At 55.8% G+C, this 25,243-nt stretch overlaps 2 protein-coding genes across 3 annotated transcripts; one reads left to right on the top strand and one right to left on the bottom strand.

The window, feature by feature from the left end:
• Positions 1–1,308: 1,308 nt before the first annotated feature.
• PMM1 (phosphomannomutase 1) lies at positions 1,309–17,165 on the top strand. 2 transcript variants are annotated; one of them, XR_006205140.1, is made up of 9 exons: positions 1,309–1,451; positions 4,705–4,822; positions 5,974–6,050; positions 6,177–6,268; positions 6,509–6,608; positions 9,989–10,064; positions 10,873–10,988; positions 11,361–11,852; positions 17,112–17,165. XR_006205140.1 is itself a non-coding variant. In XM_042947954.1 (8 exons), exons 1-8 carry the CDS (start codon positions 1,365–1,367, stop codon positions 11,481–11,483), a joined length of 789 nt encoding a protein of 262 aa, XP_042803888.1. In that variant the 5' UTR covers positions 1,309–1,364; the 3' UTR covers positions 11,484–11,919. The 2 variants fall into 2 exon arrangements, 1 of the variants encoding a protein (XP_042803888.1); XM_042947954.1 differs by lacking the exon at positions 17,112–17,165 and having other exon boundaries at positions 11,361–11,919.
• Positions 12,155–25,243, bottom strand: CSDC2 (cold shock domain containing C2). The gene is made up of 4 exons (XM_042947960.1): positions 25,090–25,243; positions 16,462–16,760; positions 14,716–14,838; positions 12,155–14,145 (listed from the first exon to the last, which is right to left on the bottom strand). The coding sequence occupies exons 2-4, from the start codon at positions 16,635–16,637 to the stop codon at positions 13,983–13,985; spliced, it is 462 nt and encodes a 153-aa protein (XP_042803894.1). The 5' UTR covers positions 16,638–16,760; positions 25,090–25,243; the 3' UTR covers positions 12,155–13,982.

Here is a 25,243-nt window from a genome sequence, read left to right as displayed (position 1 = left end):
CCCCCAAACTTCATCACAGGCATTGGCAAGAATAGTGGATGCAGCAAAAATGCCCACCCAGGCATACTCCCAAACTGAATGGCACTCCCTGGGAGCACAGAGGGGGGGGAGGGGGGGGGCTTGGCTCTAGCAGTATGGAAGGAAGCCAAAACAGAATCCTGGAGAAGAGGAAGCTGTAGTCCATGCATTTCAAAGGGAACTTTGAAATTCACCATAATACCAGCACCCAGAGACAGCCTGCTGCTTTTCATTACCATGCTTTTTCCACACTAAATATTCTATAACACAGATTTTTATGGCTTCGCGGCACTTCATCTCATAAATAGATCATAATTTAACCAATCCCCATTTTTTCCCTTATTTTCTAAAAGTTAAATTGCTGGCTCAGAGGTCTGCCCATTTTTAAGACTTTTGACGTGCAATACCTGTTTAATCAGTAACGGTATCAAACACATCTATACAAATTCTCCTTTGGAATAGGCCTGCTGTGTGCCAGGTCCTATGTGGGCTCTTTTACATTTTTTCTTTGCATATGCACAACAACCCTACAGAGTAGGTGATATTCTTCCCATTTCACAGATGGAGACACAAAGCCTCAGAGAGGTGAAGTGACTTGTTTAGTCACATAGTGGTGGAGCTGGGAGGGAAGGCAACCTAGGACTGATTATAGAGTCAACGTGATGGTTAAATAATTATGAATAGAGGGATCCAGAAAGGTTTCTTGAAGGAGGTGATCCATGAGCTAGGCCTCACGGGGTGGACAGAATGACAGTGGAAGGATTATTAGTCCGCCAAGGCCATCTGGTAAAGTCCAGAGCCTGAGCAAAGGCCATCAGATTAACGCTTAAGATTTGTAGGGCAAAGGCATTAGCAAAGAACGGGTGAGTCACGGAGCGACTGACGGCGGGCGGGGAGACTCGGGGACAGCTCAGGTTCTTGGAGTCCCGCCCTCTCACTGCACTGCAGGGTTTGAGGCTCCGCCCCCGTCCAGCCACCCAAGATCAGATGCAATCAGAATATTCCCGCCGAGCACCAACTCTGGCCCCGCTCCTCTCTTCCGGGTTCTATGCCTCACTTCCCGTCGCGCCCAGGCTCAGGCCCCGCCTACGTCTGGTTTGGAACAATCAGACCAGCCTGCTGCTCTCTGCTCCTCCCTATGCCACGCCCCCTCCCCACCTGGTGCAATCAGAATCAGCCTTCCGGAGTCAGCTCAGGCCCCGCCCCCGCCCCGTCAGGGCAGTCCTTCTCCCGCCGAGATCACGCCCTGGCCCCGCCCCTCCCGCGCCCCGCCTAGTCTAGCCTCTTTCCTACTCGGCTCTGGAGGCGGCATCGCTGCACTCTGCCGCGCGCGCCGAGCTGCAGCCATGGCGGTCGCCACTGAGGGCGCCCGCAGGAAGGAGCGCGTCCTCTGCCTGTTTGACGTGGACGGGACCCTCACGCCGGCTCGCCAGGTAAGGCCCTGACGTTCAGCAGCTCCCGTCGGGAGTGTCACGTGGACAGAGAGGGCTGCAGCGACGTGACCCTGGACACCCCAGGACCGAGTGTAGGATGCAGCGGTATACAGCCCCTAATGCCCCAGGGCCGCCTACTGGGAGTGATGGGGACTCGGTCCTCCATGTCCCATCCCCCGAGCGTCTGCGCTCACCTTCTGCCCGGGAGCGTCGGGGCGGGTGGGATTCTGGAGGGAGGAGGCTGCGAGCGGGGACCTAGCTTCGCTGCCCCCGCTCAGGCCTCCTCTCGCTGAGGCCTGGTCCCCGGGCGCCCCCGCCTCGCCAGCCCGGGCACCCGCCCCTAGGATGCACCTGTAGCCCGAAGCTGGCGACTGAGCCCGGGGCTCTAGAGCCCTAGCCCAGAGCCCTCTGCGCGCACCCAAGCATCAGAGTCGCCACCTAGTGGGATTCGGGGGTCTCGGAGCCAGCCCACCAGGCCTTTACAGGCCTGGGTGGAGGTCTGTTTTCTCAAGCTCCTCACCCACTTTACCTCCCATCCCCAGTTATGGAAGGAGGTAAAGCTTCTGTAACTTTTCGGATTAGTTTTGGGCTCTGACCACCTGGATGGAGATGAGAGTCCCCAGGCCTGGTCTGGTCACTGAACATACTGTGGCACAAGGAGGGTGGGAGTACTGCTTGTTTAAAGGCTTGTCGCCAAACTCTGCTCCACGCTCAGTTTTTCTAGCTTTGGATCTCACCCTAGATGAGCCCCCAATCTGATCCTCTCCAGCTGGGTACATAAATAAGCAGGCCTCTTTCTTGTTGGCCCTAAGGGTATTCTGCCCTCCAGTCCCTGGGCATAAGGAACAGCTAAGATCCCCTAGAGCAGGGAGCCAGTAGGGCTGGGTTGCAGGGCAGAGACTGATGGAAACCCAGGCCTTAGCCTCCCCTTTTAGGTCCTGAATGCCCCCCCTTCCCTATTGGATGGCCCTGGATTGGGTTCTGGGGGCACAAGGAGGTATTTGGCTGCCCTGCCTCCAGCAGCTCTCAGGGTCCTCCTCAAGGATGGCAGAAAGAGGTCAGTGGAGGGAGGGTGGCAGGGTCGAAGACACAGCCCCAGCCCCTCCCTCTGATCCTTTGCTCCACTGACCCATCAGCCTATATAAGAACAGTGTGTTATTATTGTCCTTCAATGTTCATGCCAAGCCCTATCCTTAGTGCTTTTTAAAAGTTAATTTTTGGGCTACCTGGCTGGCTCAGAAGACCATGCACCTCTTGATCTGGGGGTCGTAAGTTCTAGCCCCACATAGTGTAGAGATTCCTAAAAAAATAAATATATAAGCTAAAAACTAAAAGTTAATTTTTTTTTAATTTTTTTTTAACGTTTTTATTTTATTTTTGAGACAGAGAGAGACAGCATGAACAGGGGAGGGTCAGCGAGAGGGAGACGCAGAATCTGAAACAGGCTCCAGGCTCTGAGCTGTCAACACAGAGCCCAATGCGGGGCTCGAACTCACGGACCGCGAGATCGTGACCTGAGCCAAAGTTGGCCGCTTAACCGACTGAGCCACCCAGGCGCCCCTAAAAGTTAATTTTTTAATGTTTATTTAAAAAATTTGTTTTAAATGTTTATTTATTTTTGAGAGAGACACACACACAGTGTGAGCAGAGGAGGGGCAGAGAGAGAGGGAGACCATCTGAAGCATGCTCCAGGTTCTGAGCTGTTAGCACAGAGCCTGATGCAGGGCTTGAACCCACGAACTGTGAGATCATGACCTGCGCTGAAATCGGTCGCTCAACCATCTGAACCATGCAGGTACCCGTAATGTTTATTATTTATTTTTGAGAGACAGAGAGCGAGCGAGGAAGGGACCGAGAGAGAGAGGGAGACAGAGGATCCTAAGCAGGCTGTGCACTGACAGCACTGAGCCCGACGCGGGGCTCGAACTCAAACCGTGAGATGATGACCTGAACTGAAGTCCGACACTTAACCTACTGAGCCACCCAGGCGCCCCAATAAAAGTTAATTTTTAATTGTACACGTATTCATAAACACTTTCTTTTGTAAAGAATGAAAACAACAGAGAAGGCTAAAGTTCCCTCTGACTATGTCAGGATCCCTGGCCCACCCCCTCCCGAAAGAAAGATGGTTGCCTCTCCTGTGGCTTCCCTCCAGACCTTCATCTAGATCTGTTTGCTCAGAACAAATATTAAGCATTGTTTTGTGAGGCTTCTTTTATTTATTTATTTTTTTAATATTCATTTATTTTTGAGGGAGAGGCAGACCGCGAGCAGGGGAGGTGCAGAGAGAGAGGAGACACAGAATCCGAAGCAGGCTCCAGGCTCTGAGCTGTCAGCACAGAGCCTGACTCAGGGCTTGAACCCACAGACCGCGAGATCATGACCTGAGCCAAAGTTGGACACTTAACCAACTGAGCCATGCAGGCGCCCCCCCCGCCTTTTTTTTTCCTAATTCAATGGGTGATATCATACTGTGTGTGCCTTCCTGGAACTTGCTTTTAACAGTTAACAGCATGTCTCAGGACTCTCCCATATTGGAAGCACAGGGCTGCCTTATTCTGTGTAACCACAGTGTAGTATTTCAGAGCAGGTATTTACCATTCTCTGATTGATGAGCCTATGAGTTGTTTGCAGGTTTTCACTATTATAAACCATACCCCAGGAGACCTCCATATACATCCAGGCAAGAGAAGCGGAAGTTCTGGGTAATGGGGCACACGCATTTTGAGTTTTCATAGATATTGCCAAATTACCCTCCAAAGTGGCTACACCAGTTCACACTCTCATAGGCAACATCTGACATCATCATTTACTACACATATTGTCAGCTTTAAAGAGCTGAAAGTTTGAAAACATAGAGTGTAACTCATTAGTTTGCATTTCCTTGGTGGGGAATCCTCATGTGATTAGTCACCAGTTAATTGCTTGTTTATTTCCAAGCACTCTGGATCCACAATCTCATTTAATCTTAGCAGTGACTGCCTCCATCTGGTTGCTACTCTGTTTCCCCCATTGTATAGATGGGACAAGTAAGGCAAAGAAAACAAAGCCCATTGCTCAAGATCATCCTGCAGCTGAGAGACTTTTTGAACCCATTACATCTAGTTTTGTGGTCTGGGTTCTAAACCTTGAACCTCAGATGCCAATGGAACCATGGGCTCCCTGGATTCTGAGCTCCGAGTGAGGATTGAGTGGGGGTCCCAGACATGCTGACAGCCACAAATCTTGTGCTTTCCCCAACCTGTCCCTGCAGAAAATTGACCCTGAGGTGGCTGCCTTCCTGCAGAAGCTGCGAACTAGGGTGCAGATCGGTGTCGTGGGCGGCTCGGACTACTCTAAGATTGCTGAGCAGCTGGGAGAGGGGGATGAAGGTACGAGCAGCGCCCAGAGCCACCCACGGTTAGGATGGGGGGTGCAGGGAGTGGGGAGTTCGGGAGGCTCCTGGACCCATGTGCCTTCAAAGACCCTGCCCCGATTCTGTGCTGCAGAGGAAGTAGGGGGAAACAGCGAAATACTCCCCTCACTGATTCACAGTGAGCACCTACCATGTGCCTGGCACTGTGCCAGGCTTTGGAGAAACAGGGAACAAAGCAGACAGAATATTGCCCATGAGTAGCTCACATTCTCTGCTCTCTTTGCTGAGTCTAGGATGATTTCCTTGTCTTTAAAATGCACATAGTTATGCCTGGCTGGCCCAGTCGGTGGCCCCTGCCTGGCCCCTGAAATGCATAGTAGTTAGTAACGGCTACCATTGCTGAAAATGGCCATATGTTAACTTCTTTTCATTTACTCTCACCACCAACTTTAGGAAGGGCTTGGTTATCCCATTTAACAGAGAAGGATCTGAAGTCACTCAGAAGTTGTTTTAGACCCAGAGCATCTGTTCTCAGCTGAGTTCCTGGTCTCAGCTCAGTTAGGGCAGATCCCACCAGTTCTCAAACCAGAAACTTACTTGACTTTTCCCTTTCCCGTACCCCCTCGTGCATTCTCCAGGAAGTCTAGAAATAGCTCCCTGTGTGTCCATGTCTGCGTCTCCACTGCCCCTCCATTGTCCAGGTGATCGCCTCCACCTAGACCCTGCACCAGCCTCCTGGCTGTGCCCCCCGCACCTCCTCCTCCCACACCCTCCAGCCACTTACGTGGCAGCCAGAGCTGAAAATCCCCCCATGCAACCAGTGACAGAAGCCCCTGGATGGTGCCTGGATGGTGGCGCTGTGAGATCACAGAGCAGAAATGACTCCCTCTGTTGAGGAGTCCTGGAAGGCTTCTGGAGGAGGGAGCCAGATCGGGGAGTGGGAGAAGGTGGTCCAGGCAGAAGGACCTGTGTGAGCAAAGGCCCAGAGGTGTGACTGGCTTGTGTGGGGAAAAAGCTGAAAGTGAAGAGCCTAGAAAAGCAGGTTTGGGGTGGAATAAATGGGCTTTGAATGCCAAACCAAGGAGTGTGGGCTTTATCCCTCTACTTGGCTCTGGGTACCTGGTCTCACACTCTTTCTTTCCCCCTGGCCTCTACATGTCCCTGAAGTCATCGAGAAGTTTGATTATGTGTTTGCCGAGAATGGGACAGTGCAGTATAAGCACGGACGACTGCTCTCCAAGCAGGTCAGTGGCCCCCAGAGCCTCAGCCCCGGACACTTTTCCATAGTGACATAGCCTGTGGTGCCTCTGTCCTGGGCTGGGGGAGGGCACTGTGCCCGCCAAACCCAGAGCCCCCTGTTCCTTGCCCAGACCATCCAGAGCCACCTGGGGGAGGAGCTGCTGCAAGACTTGATCAACTTCTGCCTCCGCTACATGGCCCTGCTCAGGCTGCCCAAGAAGCGGTGAGACCCCTCCCAGCCTTGCATCCGGCCTTCCCCCTCCGTCCCAGGCCTGAGGGAGGACAGGGGTGGGTCTCTCAGATGGGACCTGCCCGCTCCAGGGCCCCAACTTACTGGTGCGTGAATTCTTGTCTCCTGGGAGGTCCAAGGAGGCCGTGGTCCCGAATGGGGCTGGATTTGAATTCAGGGCCATTCTCCTTCTCTCTGGCTCCCTGCCCCCCTTCCTACCCCCGTTACCATCAGTGGAACCTTCATCGAGTTCCGGAATGGCATGCTGAACATCTCACCCATCGGCCGGAGCTGTACCCTGGAGGAGCGAATCGAGTTCTCCGAACTAGACAAGGTGCCACCAACCGTGTGACCTTGGGCTGTAGGGCCTCAGTTACTCGACCTCTGTGGACCTTTGTTTTCCCATCAGTGAAATGGATTAGCAGTGGTGGTCTGATTCAACCAGTCCCCTTTTGGACACCCACCCTGTGCCATGGTCTAGGCACTTCTGCGTCTTTCCAACATGGCTGGTTTCCCTCCACCACTAGCCACCACTTATCTAAGCCAACAGCCTAGGGTATCATTTCCACCTTCCCACCCTTGTAGGGTACAGCGGTAACTCCTCTTTTTTTTGTTTTTTTTTTAATGTTTTTATTTTATTTTTGAGAGAGAGAGTGCAAGCAGGGGAGGGGGAGAGAGAGGGAGACACAGAATCCGAAGCAGGCTCCAGGCTCTGAGCTGTCGGCACAGAGCCTGACTTGGGGCTCGAACTCACGGACTGTGAGATCATGACCTGAGCTGAAGTCGTACACTTAATCGACTGAGCCACCCAGGCGCCCCAGCAGTAACTCCTCTTGATTCAGCCTCCGGAGTTGTCTCAAATCTGTTCACTTATGTGTCTCTCCCCACCCCCTCCCCAATAAGCTCCCGCCAGTCTGTTCTCTAACGGTGCCACTGGGAACCTTTTTGAAGCACCTCTGCCCCCATGCACTCCCTGCTTACAGAACTTCCGTTGCTCCTCTCGCCAACTGAGCAGTGTCTCAGCCCCTCCTGTGCCGCCCTGAGCCCTGAGGGGTCTGCCCAGGTCAGGCCCACCCCTTCAGCCTTCTCTCTGCATCTGTTCTTGGCACATACCAGTATTTCTCTCGCCTTTGCATGTGCTGCCCCTGCTAAACCTTGACTTGGGTTTTGCTTATCAAGCCTGCCGCCTACCCTGCCCTTTCAGGGATGGAGTGAGTCCACCCATCCAAAGCCTTTTCCCGCTGGCCCGTCTGTGGCCTTCTCTCCCCTTTGCTGTCTCTGCTTCAACCATGTTCTCCTTGCTGATTCTAGAGATAGCAGACAGGTTCCCACTTCAGGGCTGTGCCTTCTGCCTGGAACACACTTTCCTCAGGCTCAGCTGGTCCTTTCCTCTTCACATTTGCTCACGTGTCACTTTCTCATTCCATTCAACAGTGCGTCCCCCTGCACCTCCTACTCCTCTCTTGTTCCTCCCCAAGCAGCCATCGCTACCCTCTAATACACTCTATCACCTACTTTTCTTTTTCTTTTCTTTTTTTTAATGTTTATTTGTTTTTGAGACAGAGAGAGACAGAGTGTGAGTGGGGAAGGGGCAGGTAGAGAGAGGGAGACACAGGCTCTGAAGCAGGCTCCAGGCTCTGAGCTGTCAGCACAGAACCTGATGCGGGGCTCGAACTCACAGACTGCGAGATCATGACCCAAGCCGAAGTCAGATGCTTAACCAATTGAGCCACCCAGGCGCCCCTATCACCTACTTTTCAAATCTTGGTTATTATCTGTTTCCCCTGCTGAAGCTATAAGCTGCTTAAGGGCCAGGATTTCTGTGGCTATTCACCGCTGGATCCCCTGTGCCCAGCATGTGCCCAGCACGTAGCAAGTGCTCGAGAGAAATACTTGCTGAATGAATGAAATAGGTGGTGTTATCCCCATTTTATGAAAGAGGAAACTGAGGCTCAGAGAGGGGAAATGCCTTGCCAAGGTCACTTAGGGAATTGGTTACAGAGCAAAGATTTGAACCTGGGACCTTGGGACTCTACCTGTTCCCCTCTGGTGTTTCCCTGAGGGTGGGTGGGACTCACAGGGATGCCTTCCAGCTCACCGACCCCCCATTCCCACTCTGGGTCCCAAGGTTTAGAATAGGCAATGCCCACAGGCATGAAGACTTTTTCTTTTTGGGGTGGTTAACACTGACCATTGGCAGAGAGCCTCTCCCATGCACATACTGAGAGGTGGCCTCTACTCAGGCCACCCAGTTTCCAATCCTAGCTCCACCTCCTGCTTGCTGAGCAGCCTGGAAAAGTGGCTTTACTACTGTGTGCCTCTGTTTTCATGTCTGTAGAGTGGGGGTAAGCATAGTTACCATCTCGTGGGCTATAATGACTAGACGAGATGGAAGTCTAAGACACTGACCCTTCCCAAAGCTCCCAGGGTCTTCTCTCGTCTTTCTGGCTCCTGTTTGCCCCCTTCTGATATTGGAGGTGGGGGGCATGAACTTCCTGATCTGTATGCCCTACACCAGCCAGGATCCCATATAAATATTTTATTCTCTGGTCCTTCAGATCCCAAGGGCAGGTAGTCCCCTTCCTCAGATGAGGACTCTGAGGCCAGAGGTTAAGTGACCAGCTTAAGTCACAGTGCTCGTCCTTGCTGACGCTGGACTTGACACAGGCTGTCCAGTGATCAGCTTGGTTCTGTAGACCAGGAGATACAGCATCCTAGGCGATGTGGGAACGTTTATTCTGAGCCTGGGACACCTTTAACTCTAACCCTGGGCCCACAAAGTGGCCCCTGGTGGGGACTCTGGGCTCCCTGGGGGCCCGCCTGCCTGCTAAGAAGGCAAAACCAAGGCAGGCAGGGGGCTCACATGCCTCCTGTCTGCTTTTCTAGGAGACGCAGGTTAGGTAGGGTTCATTTATTACCTCCATCTTTTAGTCCAGGAAATAAGCTCAGAGAAGTCAGGCAACTTGTCCATAGTCACACGGCCAGGCCTGGAACCCAGAGGGTCTGCCCTTATCTCTCAGGTTGGGTCATATCTGGCCTTATAGCTCACCCTTCCTGGCCTACTGCAGGCCCCAAACCATTGGCCACTGCCTGCCTCTCTCCACTCCAATCCTACACAATGTGGACTGACTAAAATAGTCCTGGGGACTCTGTTCCCAAGAGTCCCCAGTGACTCTTGGTTCCCCAGGATGTGTCCAAACTCCCTTCCAGGTCACCTGTGAGCTGACTGGCCAGGCTCTCATGGCCACCTGGCATCCTGCTGACCTCTGAGTACACACAACCACTTAGTAACAGGGCTCCCCATCCTCATGGGCATCTCATGCCCATCTCTGGTGTCTGGTTTGTTTTGTTGAGCTGGGCAGAGCCAACAGGACTGAGCCCTGCCCTGAAGTGGACCTTATGACCTGGGACTCAGACTGCCCCGTCCCCTCAAATTCCTCCTCGTGCCTCCACTCCGAGGCTTCCTCCAGATACCCTGCCCACATCCCCACTGGCAGGATCCGGCCCTGAGTTCGGTCATAGACTTTCTGACTCAGGCCCTGGCTCTGCCACTGAGGCTGTATGACCTTGAACAAGGCACAGCCCCCTCTCTGAGCCTCTGTTTCCTCATCTGTAAAGTGGGGGGGTGGGGGGGGGTGGTCACGGTGTCTACCTGAGCTCACACGGGGCCTGGCTCACAGCAGCCCCCTGAGTCTCCTCCCTCCCCTCTTGCAGAAGGAAAAGATCCGGGAGAAGTTTGTGGAAGCCCTGAAAACAGAGTTTGCCGGAAAAGGGCTGAGGTTCTCCCGAGGTATGTCCATCTGTTAGTCCTGTGGAGGGTCTTAGAGCCTGACACAGAAGCCAGCCCAGCGTCTCGCTCCCCAGCACCTCTAGAAAGCTTTCTTGCCCCCAGTCTTCCCCACCAAAACCCAGCCCATGTCCTGCCACCCACCCAGGTGCTCAGGTCAAAAACCAAAGCATCTCCCTCAATTTTCTCCCTCACCCCTTCCCACCTGCAGTCTACTAGCAAATCCCAAGGCCCTGTATCCAGAATGGTTCTGGAATCTGACCACAGCTCACATCATCTCCTGCAGCCTCTTCTCAGGCTCTGGCTAACTCCAGCACAGCTGTCCTCCCACTGCCACGTCACCCACTGCCCAGTGTCCGGAGGGACACTCACAGAAGAGCAGACCATGCTGTACCCTTGCTCAGAGCCCTCACTGGACCCCAGGGCCTGTATGGCCTCACCCCTGCCCTGTCCCAGCCTTCTCTGGTGCTGGCACACTCCATGCCCTTCTTGGGGACTCTGCCTGCTCCCCTGCAGTTGCCACTCTGGTTTAGGCCTTAGTGTTCCCTCCCGGAGAGGTCTCCCCAACCGTGCTGGCTGGGGAGCTTCTCTCCCCCGACTCCACTGACTTACATGCTCCGAGGTGGTCTGGTTGGTTTACTGCCTGTTCTTCTCCCTGGATCGCAACTCTCGTGAGGTCCCTGAGTCTTCCGTGCCCTCTGCCAGGCTCTAAGCCGGCACTCAAGGGTTGTCGAGTGAATGAATGAGGGATCTTGCCCAAGTTCACCCAGTGGGCCACCACTTTGTTAGCCGAGTCCGCCATCCCCCACAGGAGGCATGATCAGCTTTGACGTCTTCCCTGAGGGCTGGGACAAGCGCTACTGCCTGGACAGTCTGGACCAAGACAGCTTTGACACCATTCACTTCTTTGGGAACGAGACCAGTCCCGTGAGTATGGCTCAGCCCAGGTGCTTTCCGGCCCAAATCACCCCCAGGTCAAGGCCAGGACACAGGGCAACAGAACAGGCCCCTGGGAGACTACCGGAGACCAGCTAGTGTTCACCAGCCCCATTACCCAGATTGGAAGGCTGGGGCCAGAGCTGGCTGGACACTTGTCCCATGTCACACAGTGAGTCAGGGCAGATCTGGTGAAGGCCCGGAAGGTGGGCTTCCTGGCGGTTCTGAGAGGGCAGAAGAGGCAGCTCCAGGAGCCAGTGTGGGGAGGGGGACTCCTCGCCAGGGCGCATGCTGGGCCATAGCCCTGGGAAGCTCCTTCAGGCGTTACATGTTTGTGTCTTCCCTGCCCTTTCTTGTGTGCAGGGTGGGAATGACTTTGAGATCTACGCTGACCCCCGGACCGTCGGCCACAGCGTGGTCTCTCCGCAGGATACAGTACAGCGATGCCGAGAGATCTTTTTCCCAGAGACCGCCCATGAGGCCTGACCAGGACCCACACCCGCTCTTAGGGACTTCCAGAGAGTTCTACCTGGGCCTAAAGAGGGCCCCTGGCCCTGGTGTTGAGGAAGTGGGGAGCCAGGGCCCCTCCTCCTCTGGGCTCAGGATGCCTGCCTCCTATACCCTGCTGCAAGGCCCACCTTAATGGGGCCAGGGTCCACGAGGACCACCGTCCCCATCCGGTCAGCTCCTGGTGGGACCAGCTCCGTCCTTCACCCTGACAGCCCTGGCTACAGCTGCTGCCCGTCCTTGTCAACAGAACAGATCTGCCTGCGCTGGGAGTAGGCACGTGCTAGTGTCAGACGAGAGAGCCAGCCCTGCTCGCCTGTGCCGGAGGGGTACAGAGCGCTAGGGAAGGTGCGTATTTGCCAGAACTTTCTCTCACAAATATTAAAGTTCCTGGAACAAGGTATGGTGTAAATTCCATCTGAATGGATGATTGGTCCCAGTCACAGATGACGTTACAGCCACCGCTTTGCAGATGAGGAAAGAGAAGCAAGATGGCAGGGACTCCCTCCACTCCCCATGGGGTCACACAGGAAGTCTTTGATCCACTTGAGGGGAACAGGCCATTGAAGCCCTGAACAAGGGTTGGTTTGGGGTACCCTCCCCAGGCTCCTCCCCGGGGACCCAGACAGACAGGCAGCTCTGGGCCAGGCTGAGTCACAGTTGAGGGTTTATTGCCAGTGTTAGGAGGTGGGGGAGGGGGAGTCCGGGAGGCTGTGGGTCTCAGGGGGATCTCTGACTTGATGATGCAGGGCTGTGGGTCTGGAGGAGCCCTCCTGCCCCTCTGCCCCTCCCTCCCCGCCAGGCAGCCCTGGGCTGATGTCACCACATCCTGTCTCCCAGCAAGTGCCTTAAGGGAGGGGTGGGGAGGGCACCAATAAACCTTCCACCAAGGAAGCCAGGAAGTCCTTGTTCCTCCAGGGCAAGCCCTAGGCCTTGCTGGAGTAGCTGCAGCTCAGAGTGGGGTGTCAGGCTGGGCCATTCTCAGTTTGCAGGGGCCATCCAGCATATCTCAGCAGTTCTGGCCCCCTAGCCTTGCAGGGACTGAGAACAGGGGAGGGGGAGTCTACCCCAGCTGATCTCTCTACCTTGGGGCCTCAGGGCTCCCACAGGGCTGGGGATCCTTCTAAACAGATACCCCCTCATTCTGGGCATTTGAGCCCATTTTATTCACAGACCCAGTCTCCTAAGGGTCACTGTCCCTGGCAAGACTTCCTTGACCCCCATTTCTTTTCCCATCAAATGATGTGTTTTATGGAAAGGAGGGTGGGGGTGGGGGTGGTGGTAGGATGGAGGCAAAGCTGCTCCGTCCTGGCCTCCCAGGCCAGACCAGCCCCCCACCCAAGAGTGAACACACACACACACACACACACACACACACACACACACACACACCCCTTAAGGACTCGAGAGATCGGGATCACACCTCAGCCACTGGCCTGTTGGGGCACAGTAGCCACCTACTATAGCTGCAGGAAGAGGCCAGCAAGGGGTTGCAGGGCTGGTGGTGTCACAGGCTGAGGGCCATCCTGTAGGTGCCCATGCCTGGCCCTGCCTGAGGGGACATGCGTCTGCATCACTGGGTCCTCAGCAGCCAGTGGATCTGAGCATGGGCGGAGTATCAGCAGAGCCTGTGGGTCAGGGCAAAGGGGATGGCTCCATCCAAACTGGGGGCGATGCTCCCCCACCCCTCCCCAGATATGCGTCTTGGAGGGCAGAGGCAGCATGGCTCAGCGCAGTCCCGGGGAGGGGACATGGCCTTACCCGAGTTCATAGAGCTGTTATCAGGCTGGGGAGGAGGGACTGTGGCCGGCAAAACCAGGACCCCAAAAACTACATTCCACGCTCAGCTCCTTCTTGCCTACTTCTCCAGTATGCCAAGAGGAGAGAGCAGGTGGAAGGAAGGCTGGGCCGTGGCAGTGAGGAGGGCTCCGTCTGCCTCCAACGTTTGCCCTCTTGCCCTGCCAGAGGCTGGGAGGCTCCCCCAGAGCTCTCGCTGGCCTGGTTTCTGAGAGAAGGGGTACAGGCCACAGTGGGAGACCCCAGCCCAGGGTGGGCGGTTTAAGTACAAGCAGAGTCTGGTCCCGGGGCCAGGCCTGGGGCAGAGGCAAGGGGAACAAGCTGGTACGGTGGGCCCACTGGTGCCCCCGCCTCCCAGGCCTGACGCAGGCCTTCAGAGGCTCAGTGGACAGAAGGGCGAGGGCGTCCTGTGCGGATGTGGCAGGGAGGGGGAGGAGAGAGCGGACAAACAGAAGGCAGGTCTGGTGGCCTCCCCTTCGGTCCAGCTCACACAACAGTCACTGGTCACGGGGGTGGATGGAGGCACACGCTCACGGCCACAAGCACAGACAGACTGACGTGTACACTGAGGCCGCCCAGGGAACTGGGTCAGCCGGCGCAGCGGGGCCCGGAGCCCGAGGCTGCCCATCTACCCAGTGTGGCTCCCCACCCGCCCAGCAGCTGACCCGTGAGCCCCCCAGCCTAGGAGCCCACGACCTGGCCAGACCACGTCTCGTGGGGAGTGTGTGGGGCCAATTGTGTGAGCACCACCTCCACAGCCTGGAACTTCTGATTCTTGGGCGGGATGGGGCACATCTTGTAGGTCACTTCGTCGCCTTCCACTGGCACGTATTCTCCCTCGATGCTGGTGGGCAGGAGAGGAGCGTCAGCTCAGCAGTGGGTCCCCTTCCCAGACGGGCTGGGGGCAGCCTCCCTTCCCTTCCCAGAGTTTGAGCTCTCGAATCCGAATCCATTTAGTGGGAACCCTAAGCAGTCCCTCCCCTGCTGTTTGAGGATTGAGATGTGAAAGGCACAGGAGGTCCGGAGGCCTGGAGAAGCTCAGAGTCCTCTCCAGGTTCTGCCGGGCATCAGGGCCGGGGGCCGGGCCTAGACCGCCTCTCCTATGTCTGCCCTTCAGGCTGAAAAACTCAGGGGCCAGCCCAGCCCTCTCAGTTTTCAAGATGCTGAAACAGGATCCCAGGGCTCAGCCAGTGGTGGGGGGGGGGGGGGGGGGTGGTGGTGAGGGTCCTTGCTCCAGCCTAGCCCTCCTCCTCCTCCTCCTCCCATGCACCCGCAGCCCCTGCAGCAGGAGAAAGATGCCAGGAACCCAGATTTCAGCCAGCCAGGGGAGAAGCCTGGGGAGGCATTTCTTGAGGCACTGCCAGGAACCTGCAGCAGGGACCCAGCCAAGAATAGGGACACCGAAGGGACTCACTCAGATACGTGCACAAAGATGTCCTCGGATCCATTCTCGGGTGTGATGAAGCCATGGCCCTGTGAGCGTGAGAACTGCTTACAGACACCCTTGAACACTGGGCCAGCCGAGGCACGGGCTGTCCTGAGGATAGAGCAGGGGGATTAGAGCTACGGTCTGGGGACTCCACCCCCACCCCCGGATGCCCACAGCCCTCCCAGGCCCTGCCTGCAGAGCCCGTCTCAGGGCTGTGGAAAAGCCTCCCCAGGTCAGAAACTGCGCAGTTATGTTAGCCCAGCCCTCTCGTGGTCCCATTGGACAGTAAGGAGACTGAGGCCCAGAGAGGGGAACTGGCTTTCCCAGGGTGCACAGCAAGAGGGTCTCCTGACTCCCAGGGAGTGCCCCCCCACACCCCCCCACTCTCTACACAGCACCCTCGCCTCCTGAGATTGGGCTTACATAGGCTCCTGTTGTAAGATTTCTTTTTATTTTTTTTTAAGTTTATTTATTTTGAGAGAGAGAGAGAGCACTTGCATGCACACGCACCATAAGCAGGGGAGAAGCAGAGAGAGAGGAGAATCCCAAGCAGTCTCCAAGTTATCAGCTCAGAGCCCAGTGCAGGGCTCAAACTCACAAACCATGAGATCATGAGCTGAGCCAGAGTCAAGAGTTGGACGCTTAACTGATTGAGCCACCCAGGCATCCCCTGTCATAAGACTTCTTAGTGAAGAATATCTAGCCTAAACTTGAGTGCCTCCTGAAACGGGGAGCTCACTACTTTTTGAGGCAGCTGTATCCTATTCACGTACTTGTCACTCATCCATTCATTCATCATTTATTAAGCATCTGCTCTGTGCCTGGCCTTGGGTTGGACATAGGGGACAATTAGTGCCTGCCATCAAAAACCTCTCCTTTAGGGACGCCTGGCTGGCTCAATCAGTGAAGCATGCTACTCTTGATCTTGGGATCATGAGTTCAAGCCCCACGTTGGGCACGGAGCTTATTAGAGAAAACAAAACAAACAAACAGGCGGCTGGGTGGCTCAGTTGCTTGGGCGTCTGACTCTTGATTTCGGCTCAGGTCGTGATCTCATGGTTTGTGGGTTTGAGCCCTGTGTCTGGCTCTGTGCTGATGGTGCAGAGCCTGCTTGGGATTCTCTCTCTCTGCCCCTTCCCTGCTTACTCGCTCTCTCAAAAATGAAATGAAATGAAATATAAAATACTCTCTTCTTTGGCCAAGGCAAGTCAGTTTCCTTTGCAATTTCCACAAACCCCCTCCCCCCCTGTGATCCCATCCAGTGATCTATCCTAGAGGCTCAAGGCTGGTCTCTGTCTAGACTGCCCACCCCTCACCGAAGGTCAATCGCATGCTTCCACTTCTGTCCAGGTTGATGCACGTATGTGGAACACCCAACTTCCTTCACCTAATACATCTTCCAAACCCACTAGGACCTCACCTTCCCCGATGCCTGAAGCTGGGTCCTCTCCCCCTACCCTGCAGGGTGGAGGTGAATGGTAGATAAATTACTTCTGGATTATAGGCAGTTAATGGGCAAAGACTGTCTTAATCACCACTGGATCCCCTGGTCAGGTGCTCAATAAATCTTAGTGGAGTGAATGAATGAATGAATGAACACAGTAGTTACTGGAAGGTTCATACACAGCTCCCCTGGACTTGAGTGAGGACAACAGGGGTCGGAAAAGGATGGGGCTGGGGACTCGTCCTGGGGAAAGATCACTGGAGCCTGGGCGGGGGGCAGGTACTCACGCTGAGTATGTCCTGGTCCGTTTGGTGGGCAGAGGACTGGGCAGGTCCCGAGATGAGACACCTCCCCGCTCCCAGACCCTGCTGCCCTCCCGGTGGAAAGGGAAGGTGGGCCAGACAGGAGACTTGGGAGAGTGGAGTGGGGGCACTACTGGGGGTGACGTGGGCTCTGAAGTCATGGCGGATCCAGCAAGAGAGCCTGGTGGGCTCCCGGGCTCAGGGGCCGGTGAAGAACTCGGGCGTCCTTGCGGGCAGGGCCCGGCCTGGCCCTGCTCGGCAGCCGCACCAGCCACAGGCTCCGTCTGGAATGGGGAGAGAGAGGTACAGGTGAGTGTGGTCCAGGATGAGCAGATTCTAGACACCGGGCACAAGTCTGGAGCTCTGGGCCTGCTTGTGAATCCTCACACAGTGACTTCAGGACCCTGACTTAGGGTCCTCACCAGGAAGACAAAACAGTCATCTAACCTTGCTATGAGCTGAATTGTTTCCCCTAAAATTCATATGCTGAAGTCCTAACCCCCAATGTGATGGTATTTGGAGATGGGGCCTTTGGGAGGTAATGAGGTATCGGTGAGGTCACAAGGGTGGGGCCCCGTGATGGGATTAATGCCCTTGGAAGAAGAGACTCAGAAAGCTTGCTTCCTCTTTGCCAGGTGACGAACACTGCCGGAAGGGGGAGGTCTACAAAACAGGAAAATGGCTCGCACCAGAAGGAGACTGTGCTGTGCCCTGATCCTGGGCTTCCAGCTCCAGAACTGTGAGGAGTAAATGTCTGCTGTTTAAGCCCCCAGGCTGTGGTATTTGGTCACGACGGATGGTGCAAGCTAAGACTAACCTCAAAGTCCTTCCAGCTTGAAGCTTAATTCTCTCACTCTAGGGGTCCGGGAGGTGGGATGGGTAAGGTGACCAGTGATGGTCTGGAACATAGTTTCGCACGAGCGTCAGCAGCTTCAAATCCACAGACCTGGGTTTGAACCTCAGCTTTGTCGCTGTAACTTCGTGACTCCAACAGTTCCATCATGGTGGGTGGGAACGCAGGCTCTGACCCAGATGGGCTTGAATCCCTCCTCCTATACCTAACTGGCTGTGCAGCCTTTGTCAACACTCTTAACCTTTGGCTCAGTTTCCTGCTCTGTAAAATGGGGATAGTGCTGGTTCTTACTTCATGGAGAAGGTTGCCGTGTGGATTTCATGACTCTCCACCTGCTTCGAACACCATGAGCGCGTGGTAAGCTCTTGAGAATGCTGGTGATTTTTCCTTAGCCCCACGTTCCTCTGCTCCAAAATGATGTTGAAGATACTCACCATGCAAGGTTGCTGCGAAGTCCACGATTGAGTGTGTGTGACAGCGTCTGGCATCTCAGAGATGCCCGATAAATTGCTGTCATCAGTGCTGATCAGTAGAAATTCCCTCATCACCTGCTCAGTGCCTGGATGACCTTGAAAGAATGCGTCCTCTATTTTCCTCTATTGGGGAAGAGAACACATTCCCTCTCCTCAGGGGTTGGGAAGTCTTAGGCCCCAAGAGACACTGCTGTGGAACCCTGGGGAGGATAGCTCAGTGGACTGAACCAGGCTGTTGGCCGAGCCTGCGGCAGGCGGCCTGGGGCCAGGCAGGACACCCAGACCAGGAGAGCACGAGCACCCCAGCCCCGCCGTGTACTAGCTGCTGACCTCGGGTAGCACTTCCACTGGCCTCAGTTAACTCATCTGTATAATGGATCTGATAAACACCACCACACTCCCTCACAGGCTATGGCCAGGCGTGGCTAAGCCTGGGGATATAAAGAAGCGCTCATAATCCAGTCATGTAGGAGGGAGGATGGCGAGGTTCTCTACTTCCTCACCCCTGTTCTTCACTACCTCACCCCCTCACCCAAAGGCCCTGGTGCCAGAGGTAAATCCCTGAGCCTCAAGCCTATTTCTGGCCTCCATCTTGCGCCCCACCCCAGCCTAGAATTTCCAGGGAAGAGTTTAAGGCTCCTTAGGAGTCCAGAGTCCAAGGAGCCCCAAAACACGGCATGGCAGGGCTCTGGGAGGACTGAGGACTCACATCACCCAACAGCAGGGCAGGTCTCCTGGCCGCCGTTCAAGGTCACACAGCAAGCGGGATTTTTCTGGGTCAGGATGATGAGCTGTCTCTGCTGTCCCTAGGGGTGGAGATGCTCCTCCTGCCCAGCAGCCCCCATCCCCCTCCGGCCAGGAGAGCTGCAGGGGAGCGGCCACCGCCTCTCAGGCCCCTCATACCTCCTCATGACCGCTCAAACTGAGGTGGGCTTTTTCTTCCTGAGCCTGCTCCAGGAGGCAGGGCCAGGTGTGGCATTTTTATTCCCATTTTAATTTTTTTTTTTTAATGTATTCGTTTTTGAGAGAGAGACAGAGCATGAGCGGGAGAGGAGCAGGGAGAGAGAGGGAGACACAGAATCTGAAGCAGGCTCCAGGCTCCCAGCTGTCAGCACAGAGCCTGTCGCAGGGCTCAAACCCACGAACTGCAAGAGATCACAACCTGAGCCGAAGTCAGACGCCCAACTGACTGCACCACCCAGGTGCCCCTTATTCCATTTTTAGAAGAAAAGCAATCACGCAGAAACTTATACATGAACGTTCACAGCAGCATTTTTTATAATAGGCCCAAAGTGGAAACAACCCAAAAGTCCATCAACAGATGTATGGAGAAACACGATGTAGTATAGCCATAGATTGGAATATTACTCGGCCATGAAAAGGAATGAAATGCCAATACCCGCTCCAACACGGACGAGACTGGAAACCATTACGCTACGTGGAAGAAGCCAGTCACAAAAGGCCACATTGCGTGATTCCATCCACGTGAAATGTCCAGAACTGACAGATCCACAGAGACAGAGAGCACATTAGTGGTTGCCAGGCCTGGGGGGGAAGGGATAAAGGGGAGTAAATTCTTTTTTTTTTCATGTTTATCTATTTTGAGAGAGAGCGCGTGCGTGCGTGTGTGTGTGTGTGTGTGTGTGTGTGTGTGAGTGAGGGAGGGGCACAGAGAGAGAGAGAGAGAGAGAGAGAGAGAGAGAGAGAATCCTAAGCAGGTTTCATCCTGTGAGCCTGGAGCCTGACTCGGGGCTTGATCTCATAAACCCATGGGATCATGACCTGAGCTAAAATCCAGAGTCAGACACTTAACCGACTGAGTCACCCCGGTGCCCCAAGGGGGAGTAAATTTTAATGGGTGCCAAGTTTCTTTCTAGGGTGATGAAAATGTCCTCAAACCCACTGTGGCATTGTTGCACAACTCTGAGTACACTAAAAACCACTGACTTGTCTACCTTAAACAGTTGAATTATATGGTATGTGAATTATATTGCAATTAAGCTGTTATCAAAAAGGAAAGCAGGCGGCAAATCTACCCAAGATGCCACCGCCGGGAAAGCAGGAGGCATCGGGCCCTACAGCTCACTCCGGGGTGCCTCCCTCCCCCGCGATGTGGGCACGGAGGGCAGGTGGACAGAGGTTCTGCTTCCTTCTCTCCAGGACGCAGGGCGGGCCTGCCCACTGCACAGTTTTCCCAGGGCTGGTATTGTGCTTGGCGGTGACAGCCGGTGCTGGGAGGTCTTGGGGGGGAGGGGCACAGGCAGCCCACAGTGGTTTCCAGGGAGACACAGCTGAGCTGGGCCCTGCTCCCGCCAGCCAGCCAGGCCTCCTAACCCAAAGCCTCTTTCAGGGAAGGGGGCAAGATGCATTGATTACCCAGGGTTAGGGTTGACAGCAGCCCCCCTTCCTGGCCCTCCCCAGAATGGGTTCCCCATAATGGACCAGGCAGCGGGAGAGAAGTGGTTGGAATAGGAGCAATGACAGGTGCTCCTGCCCTCCAGCCCTGTAGGCCTGGCAGGGACTGCTCCCTGACCCTTGAACCCCAGCCCAGCCCAGCAGCTCTCTAGAAGAAGCCCACAGTTGGCCTTAGAGCAGGAGTTAGGGCTGGGGGGTGGTGACCGGGCAGCCTCCACAGTGCAGAGAGCACTGCTCTGCGGTCTCCCCTCCCCTCCTTCCTCTTCTGGAAAACGGGGAGTACAAGAAGGCCTCCTCCAGAGGACACCGTGAGGCTGAGATGGGATGGGATGCGGGAAGAACTGGGTAGGTGCCGGGTAAGAGCTTGCTCCTCCCGGACGGGGGTGCTCAATTGGGCTTAGGACGAAGGAGGAGTGGGTAGAAGGAGAGACCCAGCTGAGCTGAGCCAAGCCCACCCTCACTCTCCTCTTGCCCGCTTCCCCAGAGAACTGCCCACCCACCAGGTCCCTGCCTTGCTTCTCCTTTTTCTTAAATTCCTGCAGCTGCCCGTTAAGGCGGCTGCGATCACTACTATGTCTTGCGGATGAAGAAACTGAGGCTCAGAGAGACTAAGTCACCCACTCAAGGCCACACAGCAATTAATGTCTGAGCCAGGACTTGAACCAAGGTAGTCTGGCTCTGGAGCCCTGCAGTGGGAAGTCAGGAATCCTGGGTTCAGGCCCTGCATTGCTACTGAGGGGCTCTGCGACCTTGGACAGCCTTCCCCTCTCTGGGCCAGACCAGGGAGAAGGAAAGAAGGGGATGCCTCCAGTGCAGACCCTCCAGTGCAGTGCCTCCAGAAGAAAGGAGGCAGAAAGGGGCAGGCGAAGGCCCAGCTTTTATCGTCTGAGTGCTGCACACCGTGCAAAAGTCTTTGAGGAGGCTGCTTTCCATTTCAAAATCTCCCAGTTGCCCTGAAAGGTTGGAATTACAATTGTTTCTATTTTACAGATGAGGAAACTGAGGCTTAGAGAGGCTCTAAGTGACTTGCCCAAGGTCACACAGCAGGGAAGTGACAGAGCCCAGGTTTGTCTGAAGGCGAACAGTGCTCTTCCCGTGAGGTTAAATTCTGTTCCTGGTTCAGCCAAAACGCGGCTGGAGTTTTACCAGAAGAACTTTCCCTGAGAAACTAAAGGGGAAGATAAACTCCTCCAAAAGCAAAGGAACAGATGTGTTTGTAGAACATTCGTTTCGGTTCAGACAGAGTTAGAGCCCAGCCCCCAAGGGACTCGGTATGTCTGGGAGCATCTCTTACAGAAACAATGCCCTTCACGATGAGCCGATGGACATTCAGAGGGCAGGTCGGGCCCCGGACGGCCTGGGTTGGAACCCTGGGTCTGCAGTGACCCTCTCTCTCTCCGAGCCTCAGTTTCCTCCTCTGCCAGATGGGGCTAATAGCAGCACCTGTCTCGCTGGTGGGAGGAGCTGAGGAGCTGCTGTATCAACGGTCCACCTGTGAGAGGGCATCTCCCTCTCTGATCCTCCCGGCCAAGCTTGTCTTCATTTCCCTGCATGAAGGCCAAACCCCAGCAATTCTGCAGACAGAAGGACCAGGGGAGGTAAAAGCCAAACATCAGGGCTGTTCAGAGGTAACCTGGGGTGAGGCCCTGATACGGTGTCATGGGGCCGCGGGGCTGTGGGCAGTGACTCAGCCCTGTCAGCAGGTGACTGCCGTCCTGGTGCTGGGGCTCCTCCAAGTCTCAGGTACCCCAAAAAGAGTGGGGCAGGAAATGGCTACCAGAGTCCTCTCTTGACCACGAGAATCCCTCTTGTTCCGGGCAGATTAGGAAAAGCAAACTAGCTCAACCACCCCGTGCTATGTCATCTGGAGCAAGCACTTAACCCTCTCCGGGCCTCGTTTTTCCCTTCAGCTACTCGAATCATCACTGGTCCAGATGACTATTGAAGGTCAGTCCGGCTGTCCTCTGAGATCGTCAAAAACCCACGTATAACCGAAAGGAAACCGAATGCCAGGCATCGGAACAACAGACACGAGAGGAGACAGGCCCACCCTTCGGGGGCCCCCAGTCCAGCGGGAGGAACAGATTGACCAGAACACAGCGTGGGAAGTCCTAACATGACAAGAGGCGTGGCCACCACGTACCGATTGTTAGCCGCGTGCCAGTGGTGTGCCAAGTCCTTGGCCCCGTTCCCTCAGGTAGACCCCACGACCCCCTCCCACATGATTACATTATCCCCATTCTTTAGAAGAGTAAACAGGCCCAGAGAGGGGAAGTGCGGGGTCACACGGCAGGTCAGGAGCTGTGCTTCTGCACCTGGAGAGGTTGGGGGGCGGGTTATAGAAAGACCTCTGGGAGGTGGGGGGGGGAGCTCCCTGACATTTCCTGCCCTCCCCTGGAGAAGGAAAAGCAGGGGTGCGGAAGAATTGGGGAGACAGGGCTTGGGGTTCTATTTCTGGCTTTGTGCTGACTCAGACCATGACCTTGGGTGAATCACTTGCCAACTCTGGCAAGCTTAAAAACAACTCCCCCAACAGAAGTGTCCCAGCCCCAAGTCCCTGGTATGGAGGAGCAGCCAGGGGGAGGAAAGGGTACAGTGGCTAAAAAGGGGAAGGACAGAGAACACAGGACGGCGATGGGAAGGCTTTCTGAACGTCGGGGTCTTGTCCATGGTGGGCCCAGGAGGGTGAGGAAACGGCTTCAGGACCAAGAGCCAGAAGCCAGCACTTCCCCGGCCACCCCCTCCCCCCAGCCACCAGACATTCCTTAAAATACATCAGTGCCAAAGCTGCTCCAGCAGCTGGAGGTGACCTAATTAAACCTCATTCTTTCCCCTCCTACAGTGTGTGTGTAAGGGGGTGAGGGGCTGCCCCAGCCAATACTCGAGCTTCATCGAGGCCTTTTGAACTCTCCTTGTCACGTGCCCCTACGTCCCTGGGGGGCTGTTCTGACGAAGGCCTTTGGGCTTCCTTGGCATCGGTGGGGGTGAGGATGCCAAGATGGACGGCGCAAGAGCCGTGCTCACATCCCAGCTCTGCCGGGCTGTGTGACCCTGAGCGAGTCACTTCCCCACTCTGAACCCCCCTAGACAGAGGAAGGGGTTGGTCAAAGTCACGCTGGTAGCTGAATTCAAATCAGTGTGACCCCAAAGCCCAGAGCTTTCCAACGTGCCGTGCCCCCACCCCCGTGACCACGATTCCACCGGCTTTGGAGCAGGGGAAAAGCGCCCCTGCTACTTGCTGCTCCCTGCCCTGCTGCACCACACGGACGAAGGTCTGAACTGCCCCAAGCCCCCTTCCCACCAGGCTCTGGGACTTGGCTGTGCTGGTGGTGACCCGTAGACGGGACCAGCTCAGCCAAGTCCTGAGCGCCCTCTGCTGGTGCCAATCTAGGGGACCTGCCTCTAGACCAGCCTGTGGGTGTCCCCTTTCCACGGGCTGGCTGTATAAGACCCCCCTGTTCCTCCCCCCTGAGCCCCTCCACGGCCAGTGGGCATCCGTGAACATAGCCAGGCCTGGGAGGGGACTCTGTGGCCCAAACTGTCCTTCGGCCTTTCCCAGGCCCTCGTGCAAACAGTTCCTGCTTAGACCTCTTTTTTTGGAGTAGGGGGCAGACACATCCAGAGGGGTGGGGGCAGATACAGGAAACAGATGTTAGAAAGGACTTCAAGGAAATGGTGGGGGTAGGCGGAGGGAGTCTGGGTGAAGGAAACATCCAGAATTTGGAGGGCCCAGAGGCCTCTAGGATGGAGTCTGTTTGGGGGAGCCGGCTCCCCATCCTCCGGGGGGCTGGAGACCGCCCCATCCCATCGAGAGGCCTCTGCTGGAGCACATCCAGGTGGGCACGGTGCCAGGCTCTCAGAGAGGTTGCCCACCCCTCACCCCCCACCCGGGCACGCTTTCCTCCTCCCCTCCCCCAGCCCCAGCCGCTGCAGCAGTTCACGCTGTATTTATTATTGTTCTCTCGCTCAGCGTCCCCCTCCCCTCTCCCTGGGAAGAGCCTGCAGGCTGGCAGCTTGGCAGGAACCTGCTGTCTCCCTTGCGGGTGCGAGCATCACCCTTATCTCTGCCTGGACTCCTTGTGCCGGGGCAGGGGGCACTCAGGGACACTCAGGGACGGGGCGTCCCACAGAGGGGGGGGGGGGCAGCCCCTGGCTTATCATCCTAGCTCTCCAGGGACTGCACCCTGGCAAGAGTGGAGGTCAAAGCCAGACCTGCAAGCAGGGGAGAGGAGTGGCCTCAGGAGAGGAGAGGAGAGGAGAGCTCTGGGTGGCGGTGGCTCTGAGGTGAAAATAATTACATGGAGCCACCTCTCCAAGCCAATTAACACAATTATCCCCATCGCGTCTGGGAAGAAATAGAGTCAGGACAAGACAGCTGCTCCAGGTCCAAGTGTCTGCCTGCCCTAGATGGTCCCTCCCAAGCCCCAGCCCCAAATTCCAGGGAGAAAGACCCATCTGCTCCCTGCTGCATTCTCATTTTGGCAGGAGCACGATTATTTCCCCGGTCAGGGCTCTTCCCCTGGTTCTCAGACAGGAGGCTGCGGCTTGGCAGGTGTCTGCTGTTTCTCTGCCTCTTGAGCCAGACACAAGTCCCAGACACACACATACAGACACACACTCTCCAACAGGGAACCACACAGCCTCAGCTTCCCTTGGGGGCCAAGAGGAGGGAGGGAGGCAGGGGAGGAGGGAGGACAGGGTGGGCTCATCTACACATCCTCCTACGTCCCCGGAGTAAACTGGACTGGGCTGGGCCAGTCTCAGGGGAGGTAGCCACCTTCCGCGGCCCGCCACCTCGTGCCTCCCTGCTTCGCCCCTGCCAAAGCCAGTTTCTGGAGCTGGTGTGCCCTCCTCCCCCAACCGGCCCCTTACCTCTCCCTGGCAGATGAGGTCCAGGCACTGCCTCCTGCCGCCGCCTTCAGCACTCTGCCTCTCTCGGGGCGCTTGGAGCTGGCCAGCAGGGGAGGGTCTGAAAGATGTGTTGTGTGCACGCCTGTGTGTGTGTGTGTGTGTGTGTGTGTGTGTG

The sequence above is a fragment of the Panthera leo genome, chromosome B4 (assembly GCF_018350215.1).
Source record: "Panthera leo isolate Ple1 chromosome B4, P.leo_Ple1_pat1.1, whole genome shotgun sequence".
NCBI classification, from domain to species: domain Eukaryota; kingdom Metazoa; phylum Chordata; class Mammalia; order Carnivora; family Felidae; genus Panthera; species Panthera leo.
The sequence above is the reverse complement of the archived record's forward strand: the minus strand, read 5'-3'. Positions and strand labels throughout refer to the sequence as shown.